The 13,876-nt window shown below is 38.7% G+C and overlaps 1 protein-coding gene, 1 long non-coding RNA gene and 1 other non-coding gene across 6 annotated transcripts in view; 1 reads left to right on the top strand and 2 right to left on the bottom strand.

The window, feature by feature from the left end:
* Phyhipl (phytanoyl-CoA 2-hydroxylase interacting protein like) overlaps positions 1-8,996 on the bottom strand; it is a 27,649-nt gene extending 18,653 nt beyond the window's left edge. Inside the window, exon 1 of one of the 4 annotated variants that reach the window (XM_070021063.1) lies at positions 8,630-8,996. In XM_070021063.1, the coding sequence (XP_069877164.1) occupies positions 8,630-8,735 (106 nt within the window). In that variant the 5' untranslated portion in view covers positions 8,736-8,996. Of the gene's footprint in view, positions 1-2,427; positions 2,579-7,461; positions 7,650-8,485; positions 8,562-8,629 lie in introns of those variants that run through there. The other 3 variants (XM_070021066.1, XM_070021065.1, XM_070021064.1) reach the window with 3 other exon arrangements.
* A 427-nt stretch (positions 8,997-9,423) lies between these two features.
* The window catches only part of LOC138825769 (uncharacterized), a 143,387-nt gene continuing 138,934 nt past the window's right edge, over positions 9,424-13,876 (top strand). The window contains exon 1 of the long non-coding RNA XR_011371511.1: positions 9,424-9,460. This is a non-coding gene — a long non-coding RNA (uncharacterized lncRNA). The remainder of the gene's footprint in view (positions 9,461-13,876) is intronic.
* LOC138826230 (U6 spliceosomal RNA) lies at positions 13,536-13,641 on the bottom strand. Its single transcript, XR_011371592.1, has one exon. It is a non-coding gene; the product is annotated as a U6 spliceosomal RNA (small nuclear RNA).

The following is a 13,876-nucleotide window of genomic DNA, read 5'->3' on the forward strand; positions in this document are numbered from 1 at the left end:
TTGAAGTTTGGTATTGATATTCCTCCAAGCACTGTTCTTCCTGCTAAGGATTGTTTTTACTATTCAGGGTCTTCTATTATTCCATATGAATTTTTGGACTGCTTCTTCTATTTCATTAAAGAATGTTGTTGGGATATTGATAGGTACTGCATTGAATTTGTAGATAGCTTTGGGCAGTATTACCATTTTCATGATGTTAATTCTCTTAATCCAGGAGCATGGGAGGCTTTTCCACTTCCTTAAATCTGTTTTAATTTCCTTTTTAAAGTTTTTAAAGTTTTCATTATAAAGGTCCTTCGCCTATTTGGTTAAGTTTATTCCTAGGTATTTTATTTTTTTAGAGACTATTACAAAAGGAGTTGCTTTTTAAAATTTTAGCCTCTCTCTTCTTGTTGGCATACAGAAAAGCTACTGATTTTTGTGGATTAATTTTATACCCTGCTAGTTTGCCAAAGTTTTGGATCAGCTCAAGTAATTTGGGAGAGGAGTCTATGGGGTTCTTTAAGTATAGGATAATGTCATCTTCAAAGAGGGAAAATTTGATTTTATGACTTTTGATGTGTTCTTACCTCTACTAATCTTTATCTTCTTCCACTTTTGCCGAATTTTTACTTTGGATATTTTTTAATATTTTGCTGAATTTTTAATATTCAGAAAAATGCTACTTCCCAAGATAAAACAGATAAGCCACTTTTTCACTATACTCCTTAATTATATTTATATCATTAGTATTATTATATTATATATTAAATTAACATATTCATATGTTTAAATGCATTATCCCCCGGAATAAACTTTTTTTATGAAGACTTTTAAAGGAATTTAGCTGATTTTGTCTATTTAAATATTTATCTTGAATTTAATTGTTACTACTTTCCTAGTATTTTATTAAGTATCAGACAATGATAGAAAATGTTTTTGCTACAAAGAATTTGAGATAGAGTATGGGCAACCAGAAAGATGAATTAGAGCTTGACTTTAAATCAAATGACAGGTTGGTTTAGAAGCAAGGATATGATACCTACATAAAGTTTTGCACTATACATTAATACAGCTTTATATTCTCAGAATCCATATAATCTCTTGGATTTTAAAATGTCTCTATTAGTAGTATAATGATGGTACCTGAAAATACCTGTGCATAAATAAGAAGTTTTTTTCTGTATACAGTGCCTTACTATAATATGAATAAACTGACCTTGAGCTTGTATCCTCCTTAATTCTGAGATATAAGGTTACACCACCATTCTCAACTGAAAAAATACAATTTCTTCCTAAACTTATACGAAGGCTAGATTTCAAGGTCAAATTAGATCTTATTTCTTTCACTGCCTCAGATACAATGGCCTAGAAGCTACCCATGTTGGACTAACTTCACACAGAACTAATGTACTGCATGGAATATTATTCTGTTGTCTATAGTTCTCTGTATGACAGGCTCAAAACTCTAGTAATATATAAAAGCAATTTTCTTTCGAAAACCTTTTTTCAATATCATTACTCCTGTTAAGAGAGTTTAACTCATAGTCTAAGTATTTTATATTAGGTGTTACTAAAATGTATTTTTAAAATAAAAGGCCAAACCACAGTATTTTAAAGTTTTATTAACTATGTAGCCTTGTCATTGCTAGTTATGGCAAGACAGTAACTACAGATAACAAATAGGTATGATAATGTTCCAATAATTTTTTTTAACTATTGAGTTCTAGTCTACATATATAATCCTAAAATGGAACCTATAATCGATGCTCAAAATTATTATTGGTATTTGTCATTAGTTCTTAAAATGTTAAAGACTAAGAAATTTGCTAACATTCAGGTTCATGGAAGATGGTACACTATTTTTCAAAGAACTAAAGGATATTGAAAAATCCTTTTCATTTTGACTTTAGTGACATATGTCTAAGGAAGCTATAAGCTTTTCACACTATTATTAGATAACAACACTCCCACAGGCTGTAGAAAACAAAAGACAGATTTATTTACAGAAGCTGCCAAAACAAAATAGTATGTATGTAAAATCCCCAGAGCAGCCTCTTGAATGAGACACAAGTTTGGCTCTAATTTTTATATGACAAATGATAACTACAATTTCAAGTATAAACATTCTTTGTGCAGTTTAAATTTATATAACAGCTTCAAAATATAGAACTGTTAGCTTTTTTTTGTCTGCTGGCTTGAACTCAGGGCCTGGGCACTGTCTCTGAGTCTCTTTGTGCTCAAGGCTAGAGCTCTATCACTTAAGCCACAGCATCACTTCTGGTTTTTGAGTGGTTAATTGGAGATCAAGAATCTCAAGAGTCTCACCAGGACTTTTTCTGCCCGGGCTAGCTTTGATCCATGATCCTGAGATCTTAGCCTCCTGAGTAGCTAGAATTACAGGTGTGAGCCACTGGCACCTGGCTGCTCTTTGTATTTTTAACAAACCTGTATTGTAGACTTATTTCATCTTTGGGGCAAAGTAGGTCTTGTCAAGGATATGTTCACTCCTTTCCTCCAAGGTTGCGAGATACAAACAAAACTGATTGGAGTCTACTCTGAAACTGACCTCAAATCCTAGCTTTTCCCTTTTCTCTGAAGTTCTAGTCTCCTTGGTAACAAATATATTTCTATGAGGTATTTTCTCTCCATTCTAGAACTCTTTTTCTAAGACCAGTAGTCACTTGTGAGTTTATTTTATACCATTGTCATTACACATAGAGAACTAACAATCTCTACTTTTCCATCTAATTTTTTCTGCCTAGACTCTACTTTTCAATACTTTTTCTGGAAGTCTTCTAAAAGACTGATTTTGATTCAAAAGTATGTATTTACATAAAAACATTCTGCCCAGTAAAACCTACTTTCTGTAATAATAGGATATTTTGAACTGTTAATAAATTATACTTTTAAGAACAGAACAATAGAATTTAAAGAATAAAGGGAAGATAAGATTCCTACAATTATATAATATGATTGAAAATAAACCCAAGCTATGTAATACAATGGAAAATAAACCCAAGAAAGAGGCATATTCTAAATACAAAATGTATTTATTCATCTACTAAGAGCAGAGAAGGAGAAGCAGAAGCTAGGGCTCTGCTTACTGCAGTAAGTGACATAGTGATGCTATCACTGAAACCCATATAAATTATATTTTATATAAATAAAATTTAGCCAAAAGTATGCTTAGATGAGTTAGAGAAAACATATATCAAGTCTGGGGCCTAAATGAGGAAAATATATTGGTGGAGATAAAAAAAACCAAGTGACTGGGAAGTTATGTAAATGATATTTTATATTGAATTTCTGACCAGCCTACCTGGGCAGCATAGCAAGTTGCCTATTTATGACACATCAATCCTTCTGCCACTGGAGGGAGTCTGATCACATACTCATTGATGTAACTTTAACAACTTCTTAAGTCTTCCTTGGGAATGAGTTAGAACTGGTTTAATTCCATGGTTTTCAAGCTCTTTGAATGTTTCTTTTAGTTTTTATTTTGTTTTACTCTATTATCACCAATGAAATCTTACACTGTCTTTAAAATCATACCTATTCAGTCAATGAATCCAGAAGTCACATGACTTAATGCAGACATATCCTTGGAAAATCATAAAGAAAAATACTGCAAACAAGAACAAGAAAGGGCTCTGATGCAAATACTGGCTCAATATAGACATAAGGGTAACAAGGCACATGAAAGACATCACACAGTAGATTTGAACCAGAAGCTAAAGGAGTTGTTCTAGTTAGAGCTAAGGTTGACTGTTTTAGTGGCAGGATAGCAAAAAAGCTGTTCTTTTAAGATTCAGAATTTATACTTGCTATTAATTACTTATAAAGCTGATATGACATGAATTACTAACAATACAAAGTTAAAATTGTAAAAAACCAACAACAAAGATCTAAACATTGTCAAACATCAAGACAAGCACTGGTCAACTTAAGAAAGCATATGAATAGTACTATTCCATTCAAGTTAATTATTACCAATTTGAACCAAGAACTGTAATATATACTTTACAAGTAATATTTTATTAGTACTTCACAGTCTCATTAGATATAGATTATTATATGCATTTTACATGAAAAGGTTTCAGGCTAAAACAGGTTAAGTAATTTGTCACACAGCTTCTAGTCAATATTCTCATAATAGTGATTGATCTAAAATGGTATTATTACTATGCTATACATTGCTTGCCAATGACCTTAACACTCTTGTAACAGACACTGACAGTAAAAGTGGAGCCTGGTGATGGTGGCTCACACCTGTAATCCTAGCTACTCAGGAGCCTGAGATCTGAGGGTGGTGGTTCATAGTTAGCCCAGAGAGGAAAGTCCATGAGACTCGTATTTCCAATTAAGCACCAAAAAAAAACTAGAAGTGAAGCTGTGGGTCAAGTGGTGGAACACTAGCCTTGTGCCCAGACTGAGTTCAAGCTGCAAGACCAGCACCAAGAAAGAAAAAAAAAGTAAAAGTGGATGTTGTTTGTTTCAGAAAATGTTATTAGAAATTATCCAACATGACATTGTGTGGCTAAGTATTTGGATACTTATTCCCATAGTTAACCTGCTTAATTCACATGTCAATAAGCATATGTAAGAGCTGGACAACAGAGGCTCACGCCTAATCCTAGTTACTCAGGATGCTGAGAACTGAAGTTAATGGTTCAAAGCCAGCCCAGAAAGAAAAGTCTATGAGAGCCTTATCTCTAATTACCCACAAAAAAAGACACAAAGTGAAATTGTAGGTAAGGTGATAAGTGTGCAAACCTTGAGCAAAAAAGCTCAGGGACAGTGCCTCAGGAGTTCAAGCCACAGGACTAGCACCTAAAAAATAAATAAAGGTTAAGTATAAACAAGGAGGCCCTCAACTAATTTATAATTTAAATAGATATGAAAAATCTTTATCTAAAAGAACCTATTTTTTAAATGTGCAAGATAGAAAACATTTTCTTTTCACAACAAAACTATCACTAGAGACAAAGACAGAAAATCTGTCAGTTTGTGTAATTTCTTTAAAATGTCTTCCTTTACTGACTAGCATTAGAAAATCCATAAACCATAACCATCAGCCAGAAAATGTCCTACTCATAGAAATAACAATTATCAAATCCATGAAGTGGTATAAATATTACAAAATAATTAATTTTGTATTTTCCACCTTACTATGTAACATTGGTGTATGGCAGCATGTAGATAACACTTTTTTTTGACAAAGAATCTCACTTTCTCTATCTCTCTGTCTCTCTCACACACACACACACACACAATGAAAAGATAAAGAGTACATAGAATTCTGGGAATGGAGTTATTTTGCCTTGCTACAGGTCAGTAAGCACTTAGGCATCTACAAAGAAACTAGAAATGGTTTCCCCCTATCATTGATACTTCTAGGTGAAAAGTTGCTTTTTTCCCTTCAATTTCTTGAAAAGTCACTATGAAAGTACATCATATAGCTAACTTGAGTAGACACATTAGCACAGTAGAGTAAAAATACTCTACTTGCAATAGGATTATTTTTTAAAAAAAAACTTCTGTTATCTATAGTTTATCTTCCCAAGGATTCCTAATAGAAATCCAGAATTCTCATTCTGAAATACAAGTAACTAACACCTGAATAAGTGTTACACATGCCTAAGAAAGACTACTTACGTGGTAAAACTTATTATAAGAACCCTCTTGCTTAATTGAAAATCCAATTATATGACGAGCTGAACTCTTATGTTCTACCAAGACGATTAAATATTTTGACAAAATTAAAGAAATAAATGTTATGAATTGATGCTAATAATGTAAACATCAACTTAAGAGGAAAATAGTAAGCAACAGACAAAATCAAAGGACAGCCAAGAATACATTAAACTTATGCTCAACCAACATCTACAGCTTTCAGTTCATACAATACGTAAAACACTATGAAAATTTAAAACAACTGTGCTTGGACAGGGTAAAAGAGAGCTACATTTAACAATCACACTATATTGTCACTTATTAAACATCAAAGAAATTATTTCTGTCACTTTTTTTTTTACTACCAAACAGTAGACTATAACAGAATGAGAAAAGTAAAGTGCAAACAAGGCACACTTCTGTGATCATAAAATAGAAATATAGCTATTATGTACTATAGCACACATCTTCTGCCACCTATATTGCTACATCCTTATCCTTCTGTACTACATATTAAATAATGAAGGAAAATAATGAGACCTGACAGGGATCAAAGTGAAATAAGTGAAGGGAGTAAGTATTATTTAGCTGAAAATTACTATAAAATGATGCTAAATAAGGTCTGGTTGACAAATTAATTTAACACTGTTCTGTAAAATCAACTATTTTATCCCCTCTCAGTTATTCCTATGAAGCCAACTTTGTGTTTTGGAATTGACCCATAAGTTAACGCAACAGAGGGGGAAAAAGTTAAGTTTAAAGCAACCTCTCTATACTACCTTTCCAAATTTGAACACATTCTGTAATTGAAGACAATTCTCTTTTCATTAGTATAAGTTTACAAAATGAAATCAAATTAGTCTGTTAAATCAAGAGGTCTGCAATCAGTAGTTTCTAGAACTACTGCTTATTGCCAAAAAAACCCCTCCCACTAAATGTTACATAATTTGTTCATTTTGCCAGATTCACCTGAGCAGAAAGAACTAAATAGCACAGTTCAAATAAAACAACTACTATATTGGCAGAAGAGATCACAGTAAATTAAACATTAATTTTTTCCATTCGACATTACTGTAAACTTTATTTTTTAAAAAACATATTTTTCCTAACTGAATGTAATTTTAAATAGAGATTAATTGTATTCTGAGGGGAAAAATTACCTATTTCCTACTATTGTAAGAAAGAGCTTTTGCTAAATCATTGAAATAAATATTAAAAACTACTTTTATTATTTTTTGTCTCTGAAACTAATTTAAGAAAACAAAAATATCTGCAATTCACAATGACAACATTACCAAAAAAACTCATTTCATAGAAGTAAAAATTAAAATCTAAATGCCTATGTATTATATTACAATGTTTATAATCTAAGCAGGCAAATTTATACATAACAAAATGATGAATGTTCAGATGTTGTAAATATGTGCTCTTTCTACTACCATGACCATATAGTTTATGGACGAAAAACATATAAGCAGCCTTTGCAAAAATACTACATCAATCAGAGTACACCTGTTTCAGATATTAAAGTCTCTTGCATTTTGGAGTTTGAACTTGAGTTTTAAAAAGCACTAAATACAAATGTATATTAACAACAGTAAGTAGTAACTTTATTAATAAACAAAAAATGTGCTCTTCATTTGACGCAAATCACTGAATAGCAATGCCTAAACAAGTTACTACCACATAAATGACTTTGAAAGCAAGACCTTTGGCTCCCTGCTTGGGTTACACAAATAGATGTTATGACCTGAGTATATTGATCTCTCTACATAACTTCTGTTAAAAATATTTCGCAATCCTTACCTCCATGTGCAATTAAACGATAATATCATTTATATCCAGAAGTGTTCAAGGTCTTTTTGCCAACATGTAAGTTATTTTTCCTTTTATCGTCTGAAAATTTTACAATTACTCGGCCAATCCATTTAGTAATCAGATGACCTCTTTACAAATGAAGTTTTATTCCGCATTACTAAATAGCGCTGATTCTCCAAGTAGTCCAACATCCCTATCCCCAGCACTGCACATAGCAGTAAGCTTCTGCCTTTGGCGCTCCGACCAATTTGCTGTCCTGGAGCCTGCCAACTTTAACAATAGAATAAACCACACAGCCATCAGTCAATACCACAATGGTGCGTACTAGCCTCACATTCGGAATTACAGCAGCTAGACTGGGCCACGTCCTTTGCAGAATTATCATCATCATTATCATCATCATCATCATTATTGTCGGAATCCTAAGCCTAGAATCACGGAAGCCAGTGTCTGTCCTTGGTGCTGAAATGCAGTTTTTCTGCCCTCTGGCTGGATAAACGAGCTGTCAGGCTCACCCGGGTTAGAGGGGATAAAAAGACTTGTTAACGTGGGAACTCCGGAGAGAACGAGAGGGAAGGTGGACCCGCAAGTTTCCAGGCAGCGGGAGCGAACTCGCGTGCGCGGTGGTGGGAGTGGGGACTAGAAACACCCAGCGTGCTGTGTGTGTGTGTGTGTGTGTGTGTGTGCTGTGTGTGTGTGCTGTGTGTGTGTGTGTGCTGTGTGCTGTGTGTGTGTGTGGGGGGGGGGTGGCCTCTTCCCTTCGGTGCCAGAGACCCAGGGAATCCGGACTGCGGCAAAGCTGGGCATCGCCGGCTCCGGCTCCGCGGGGCTGAGCCGCGGACGCCAAGGGCGCCCTCGCCCGGGCTGGGCGGCCGGGCGGGCGGGCGAAGGCGGGGAGGGCGCCACGGGCGAACGCGTCTTCTTTCCCCCCCGCGCCAAGGCGCCCTCGCCCACCCGGGAGGGCCCTTTTGTTTCTGGGGTGAGGGGTGGGCGGTGGGGACCCCGCACTTACTGGCACTCGGAAGGTGGGGAGGGGGGACAACAAAAGACCCTGGCGCCCCGAACGGGCGGCGTCGGCGGGGCCCGAGCGGCCGCGGCGCCAGGGCGCGCGCCCGGCCCCGTCCCCGTCCCCGCGCCGGTCCCCGGCCGCTCTTACCGTCCCGGTCGCACAGCTGGATGGCCTCCAGACTGAGGTTCTTGATCACCTCCTCGCAGGGGCTGGTGGGGCTGCTGAGGGCACGATCCAGGCGCGGCACCTCCATCTTTCCAAGCCCCGACTCGAGCCCGCCTGCTTCGAATCCAGGCTCCCTCGGCGGGCCCGGCTGGGTGAGAAGGGCGGGAAAGGGAATGGGAGGTGGGGGACGGGCGGGGGGAGTGGCCGAGGGGAACACGGGAGGCCCGGGACGCGGCGGGCGGCGTGGGGTGCCGAGGCTGAGCCTCCGGGCTGAGGGAAGCCGCGGCCGAGGCGACAGCCGTGACTCGAGCTCCGCGGAGTGTGCGGCTTCCCGGAGACACGGAGCGGGACCCGGCGCGAGGGCGGGAGGCGCGCGCTCTCGAAGGGGAGGGGACGCGGCGCACGCGGAACGTGAGGCAGGAGGCGCGCGCGCGCGCGCGTGCTCACGCCGGGACACGCGCCCACCGGCTGGCGCGGGGCACCCGCTCCACCACCACCACCACCACCACCCCGCCCGCCCTCTCGCCCTCGCGCGCAGGCGTCCGCAGGCGCGCGCGCGTGTGCGCGTGCGTGCGTTCTTCCCCAGCTGCCCTGGCCGCCACGGCCCCGAGCCACCTGACGCGCGTGAGGCGTTGGACGGCGGAGCGCGCGGGAACTGAGGGGCGCCGCTCCGGACGTCGTGCGCCCGCCTCACGTTCGGCTAGCAGCGATGGCGGATGGGCTTCCCCCCCCCCCCCCCCCCTTGCTCAGTCTCGGGCTGAGCCCGAGTGGTTGACCCGGAGGGCGTCGACCCGGGGAAGCGAGGGCGAGCAGGTTGGTTACCAAGGATTAGAAAAAGAGTGTCTCAGGCCCTTTGCCTCGGGGGTGGTGGAGCCCGGCTGTGGGCGCCCCGCCCCCCGCCCCGCCATGCCCGGTCGCCCGCCCGCCCGCATCTGGCTGGATCCGCCCGCATCTTGCAGGCTCGGCCCGCGTGTTGCAACAGGCTGTGGCATGTGAGAGATGGGGCGGTTAGGGGAAGAGGGGACGGGTTTCGGGGCGCGTCTGGCCACTCCTTAGGGAAGGTCAGCGGGACTGTTGCCGCCTAAAAGGCGAGGAACGGAGAGGAGGTCAGTTGGCCTGCTGAGAATGCAAGAGGTGTGCCTCTGTGAGACGGCCACACACCAGCTTGAAGCTTTGCAGTCCAGCTTGCTTCATTCAATCATTCATTCATTCATTCAACAAGTGCGGGGCCAAGCATTGTTCTGGCCGCTAACCAAGATGCGTGTACCGGCACCTGCCCGCATTTATGTATAGACAGAACCTTCACGACAGCACCACAATGGAGGACCCGTGTTGGCATAGTGTACCCTAAACTTGTATGCCCGTCACACTCGGGAGCACGCAAAATTCTGCAGAGCGCTTAGTGATTGGGCAAATGTCTTTTAAAAAGTCAAATAGACTATTGGCCTCTTTTCCCTTTTGCTGCTTTGGAATAGTTTCTAGTTTTGTTGCTATCTCATTATATATATATATATGATTCGGAATTAGGTTCCTCCGTATTGATTTTCCAATTTCAAACATAAATGTTAGCCATTAAAGAAAAAATTTACATACAGATTGCTATATGCTACCCTTTCTAGTCACATCCATTTAGCCGTAACATGATTGTAATGTAGTTAATTGACGTCCCATAAAATGGAAGGATCGGCTGTAGGTAAAACAAGCCTGTACAGAAGTTGGCACGATTGCAAGTTGATTTAAAAAAAATCTGTGAAATATAATTAGGTATCATAAAGTGAAACATCCCAATTATTAACTTGAGTGTTAATGAATATAGATCTTTTTGAACTTTGAAAATTTATTGTGTTCAGGTAGGGCTATTCCTAAGGAGAGGGTAAATAATTACCCATCAGGAGTTATGAAAAACAGTAGTTGCTAGTGAATTTCCTGTGTTCAAGCCTTGCTCCCTAGAAGTAGAAATGACACTATCAGCCCAAACACAGTGCGTTCATCTTTCACAGTATACTACAACTTCAAATCTATAAAGGAACTGTATAAGAGAGGATAATTATTTACAACTGAGAAATATAATGTGCATGTTATTACAATCATAACTCTTATAAATGTCTATTAGTTACCTGCTATGTGCAGGCAGTATACTAAGTATGGAAATACAGAGTTTAAATCTATCAGAAGAGATAAATATTGAAAAAGTAAAAGTCTTATGGGTTTAAGGAAATATGAGAGATGCAGGGGTTATAATATGGTCTGGATTGCCAGGGAAATGCCTAAAATGATTTTGTCTTAAGAGAATAAGAAATTTTGGAAAGGGTAAAAGCAGGAAATTGGTATAATAATATATAGACTACAGTATCTATAGTCAAGAAAGGGGTAACATTTGGGAAGATATCAATGTGACTTCCTAAAACTAGTCCATGGAACTTCCTGATGAGGATTGGGATTATTAAATTTGACATCAGTAGTCAAAAGAGGATTTTTTAAGCAAGTTGTTAGGCCTCAAATTAGGGCACTCCTGAAATAAAAATTAGTACTTATTTATGTGTAACTATACCAAAGCCAGGTCTGATGGACTATGATAGTTTCTATATCTGAAAAGTAAGATATCCCAGTCCTCTACAATGATTTAGGCCAGTGATTACTATAAGGAAAGTGTGGCTGTGAAATAGTAGGAAATTCATTCTCTTCCATAGTTTTGCAGAAAACTGTGCAACAGGGATGGAAGAACCAGAAGAGAACAAAAAATACTTTACTCTTACCCCAAGGAAGTGGCAGCAAGAGTTATAGCTTTAGAATATCTACACTATTATGGGAAACTCAAGGCATTTTGGGGGATAAGCTGATCAGGGACTACATTTAACTAACTTTGAACAGGCCATCCTACTTAGGCAGAGTGAAGATAGGAATTTTGTTTTTCTTCCTTCCTTCCTTCCTTTATATATTTATTTTGTCAGTACTTGCATTTGTAGGCAGACACTTTATTGCTCAAGCCATGACCCCAGACTAAAAGGTAATGTTTCCTAATACTGAAAGTTCCTTTGTACTCAGAAGGTAGCTATGTAAAGAACTAGTATACTTCTCATGAATCTTCATGTTAAAAAAGTGAGATGATCCTTTAGCAAAGACTTTGAAGTAGCCTTCCAGACCAGAAATATCTGATGTATCAGAGATGAGACTTCTCAAAGGCCCCAGATTAAACTGACAAAGCACACACTATGACCATAGCAACCAATTTCAAGTTGGAGTCCAGAAGTGTCTTCATATAAATGGATTTTGGCAAGACATGAACAGATGTAGAAGTCAACATTCAAATCTAATAATTGGCCCAATGCCTTACGATAATAGGTCCTCTTCTTTAGTCATTGCAGAGACTAGCAGAGACTAGTGTGGGAGGACAGGTGTAAATTTTAGAACCAAAGTTCTTCAACCCAACAAAGCTGAAGTTTTCCTAAAGAAAAGTTTATTTTTTAATTGTTGATTAAAATACTAATTGGATTTATGCTCCTGAATTACACTAAAACACATTTTTTTTTGTTCCTGGATTAGACTTAAAAGATTTCTTATTTTTCATTGCATAAGATTTCATGATGACAGCATCATTTTTAGATAAAATGAAAATTCTACCTTCTTTTTATCAATTTATTGAGATTCCACATATTATTTCTAAAAATGGTAAACAAACAAACTACTCAAATGTTTTTTTCATTCTGAGCTTAAACGTGTCTTTAGGACACTGAAAAAGTATTTTTCTTATCTGTTAATAATATAAATAGTAATTTTTCCTCTTGTTGCCCATGCATATTCTGATATTTGACAATATACTCCTATTTTTTTCAGTCATTTCTGAAATCACTTTTTTTTTTGTGGGTTGTTGGGCTTGAACTCTGGGCCTGGGTGCTATCCCTCAGCTCTTCAGCTAACAGCGAGTGTTCTACCACTTGAGCCACAGCACCACTTCCAGTTTTCTGAGTGGTTTCTTGGAGATAAGAGTCTCTCAGTCACTCCTGCCTGAGCTGGCTTTGAACCGTGATCTTCAGATCTCAGTCTTCCGAGTAGCTTGGATTACAGGCATGAGACACCAGTGCTCTGCCTGAAATCACATTGTTTTGAGTTCTTTAATCCCCACAGACACTTTGGATGGCTGTAGTTTTTTCTGAGTTCATAGATAAACAACAGATCTGGAAATACAGTAAGAATACAAAGGAAAACAAAGTAGGCCATCATGATGCTACCATCTGCTCTGTATGCCAGACATCCTGTAATGAAACTTAGGAGCATATTAGCTTTTCTGTCAGTGATACACTTTCCTCACATATCTTAGAAACCTATACCATTTCACATTTCCTATTTTTTCCAGTGATGATATAAATTTTAAGGACACATTATACTATTTGCACAAAGATTCTGTACCATTTGTTGAATTTCAGCACTTTGAATGTGTGGAGTTACACTTTAGGTACTTGTCTAGAATTTTATTAAAGCCGTAGAAATAAATAGGCAAAAGAATTCTGTGGTTGGCTACTTTAGAGGTCCATCTTGCATGATCTTAGCCCCAGGCACAAGCCAGGTTTTTTAAAAAATATATATTTTTATAAAAATACTGTACAAAGGGGTTACAGTTACATGAGTAGGGTAATGAGTACATTTCCTATCAAGCATTATTACTTCCTCCTTTGTTTTTCCCCTACCATCCCTTCCCTCACTACTTCCCCAACTCCCCCCCCCCCAACCAAAATTGTCAAGTTCATTTTCAACATAGTGTCTTCTATGTCTCATTGTTACAATGGGTCAACCTGTGTCCTTATTTAAGCATTTTGTTATATCCCTTCCCATCCCCAAATTATAAAAATGTATATACAAGATGCAGGGCACTGGAATCAAATACAGTGAAAAAAGTATGGAACACTTCACGAATTTTGTGTGATGCTTGAGCAGAGGCCATGCTAATCTTCTCTGTAACATTCCAATTTTAGTATAAGTGCTGCCTTAGCGAGCACACAAGCTGGGTTTTTATAGTTAGGCTGAGGCCAAAGAACAAGAAACAGAATCATAGGTTAAAAACAAGCTCCACAAAGGCCTAATAAATGATTGTGTGCTTTTAAATTTTGTTTCATAATACTACTACTATTGTTTCATAATACTACTATAACCTTTCCTAAGCCCTTATTATAAGTAGCAGAGAATAGGAAAATTCATAATTGAAAGAGAAAGTTAAAAGTAAGTCAGACATTC

This window comes from Dipodomys merriami, unplaced genomic scaffold (assembly GCF_024711535.1).
Source record: "Dipodomys merriami isolate MVZ:Mamm:240054 unplaced genomic scaffold, mDipMer1.0.p SCAF_14, whole genome shotgun sequence".
Lineage (NCBI taxonomy): Eukaryota > Metazoa > Chordata > Mammalia > Rodentia > Heteromyidae > Dipodomys > Dipodomys merriami.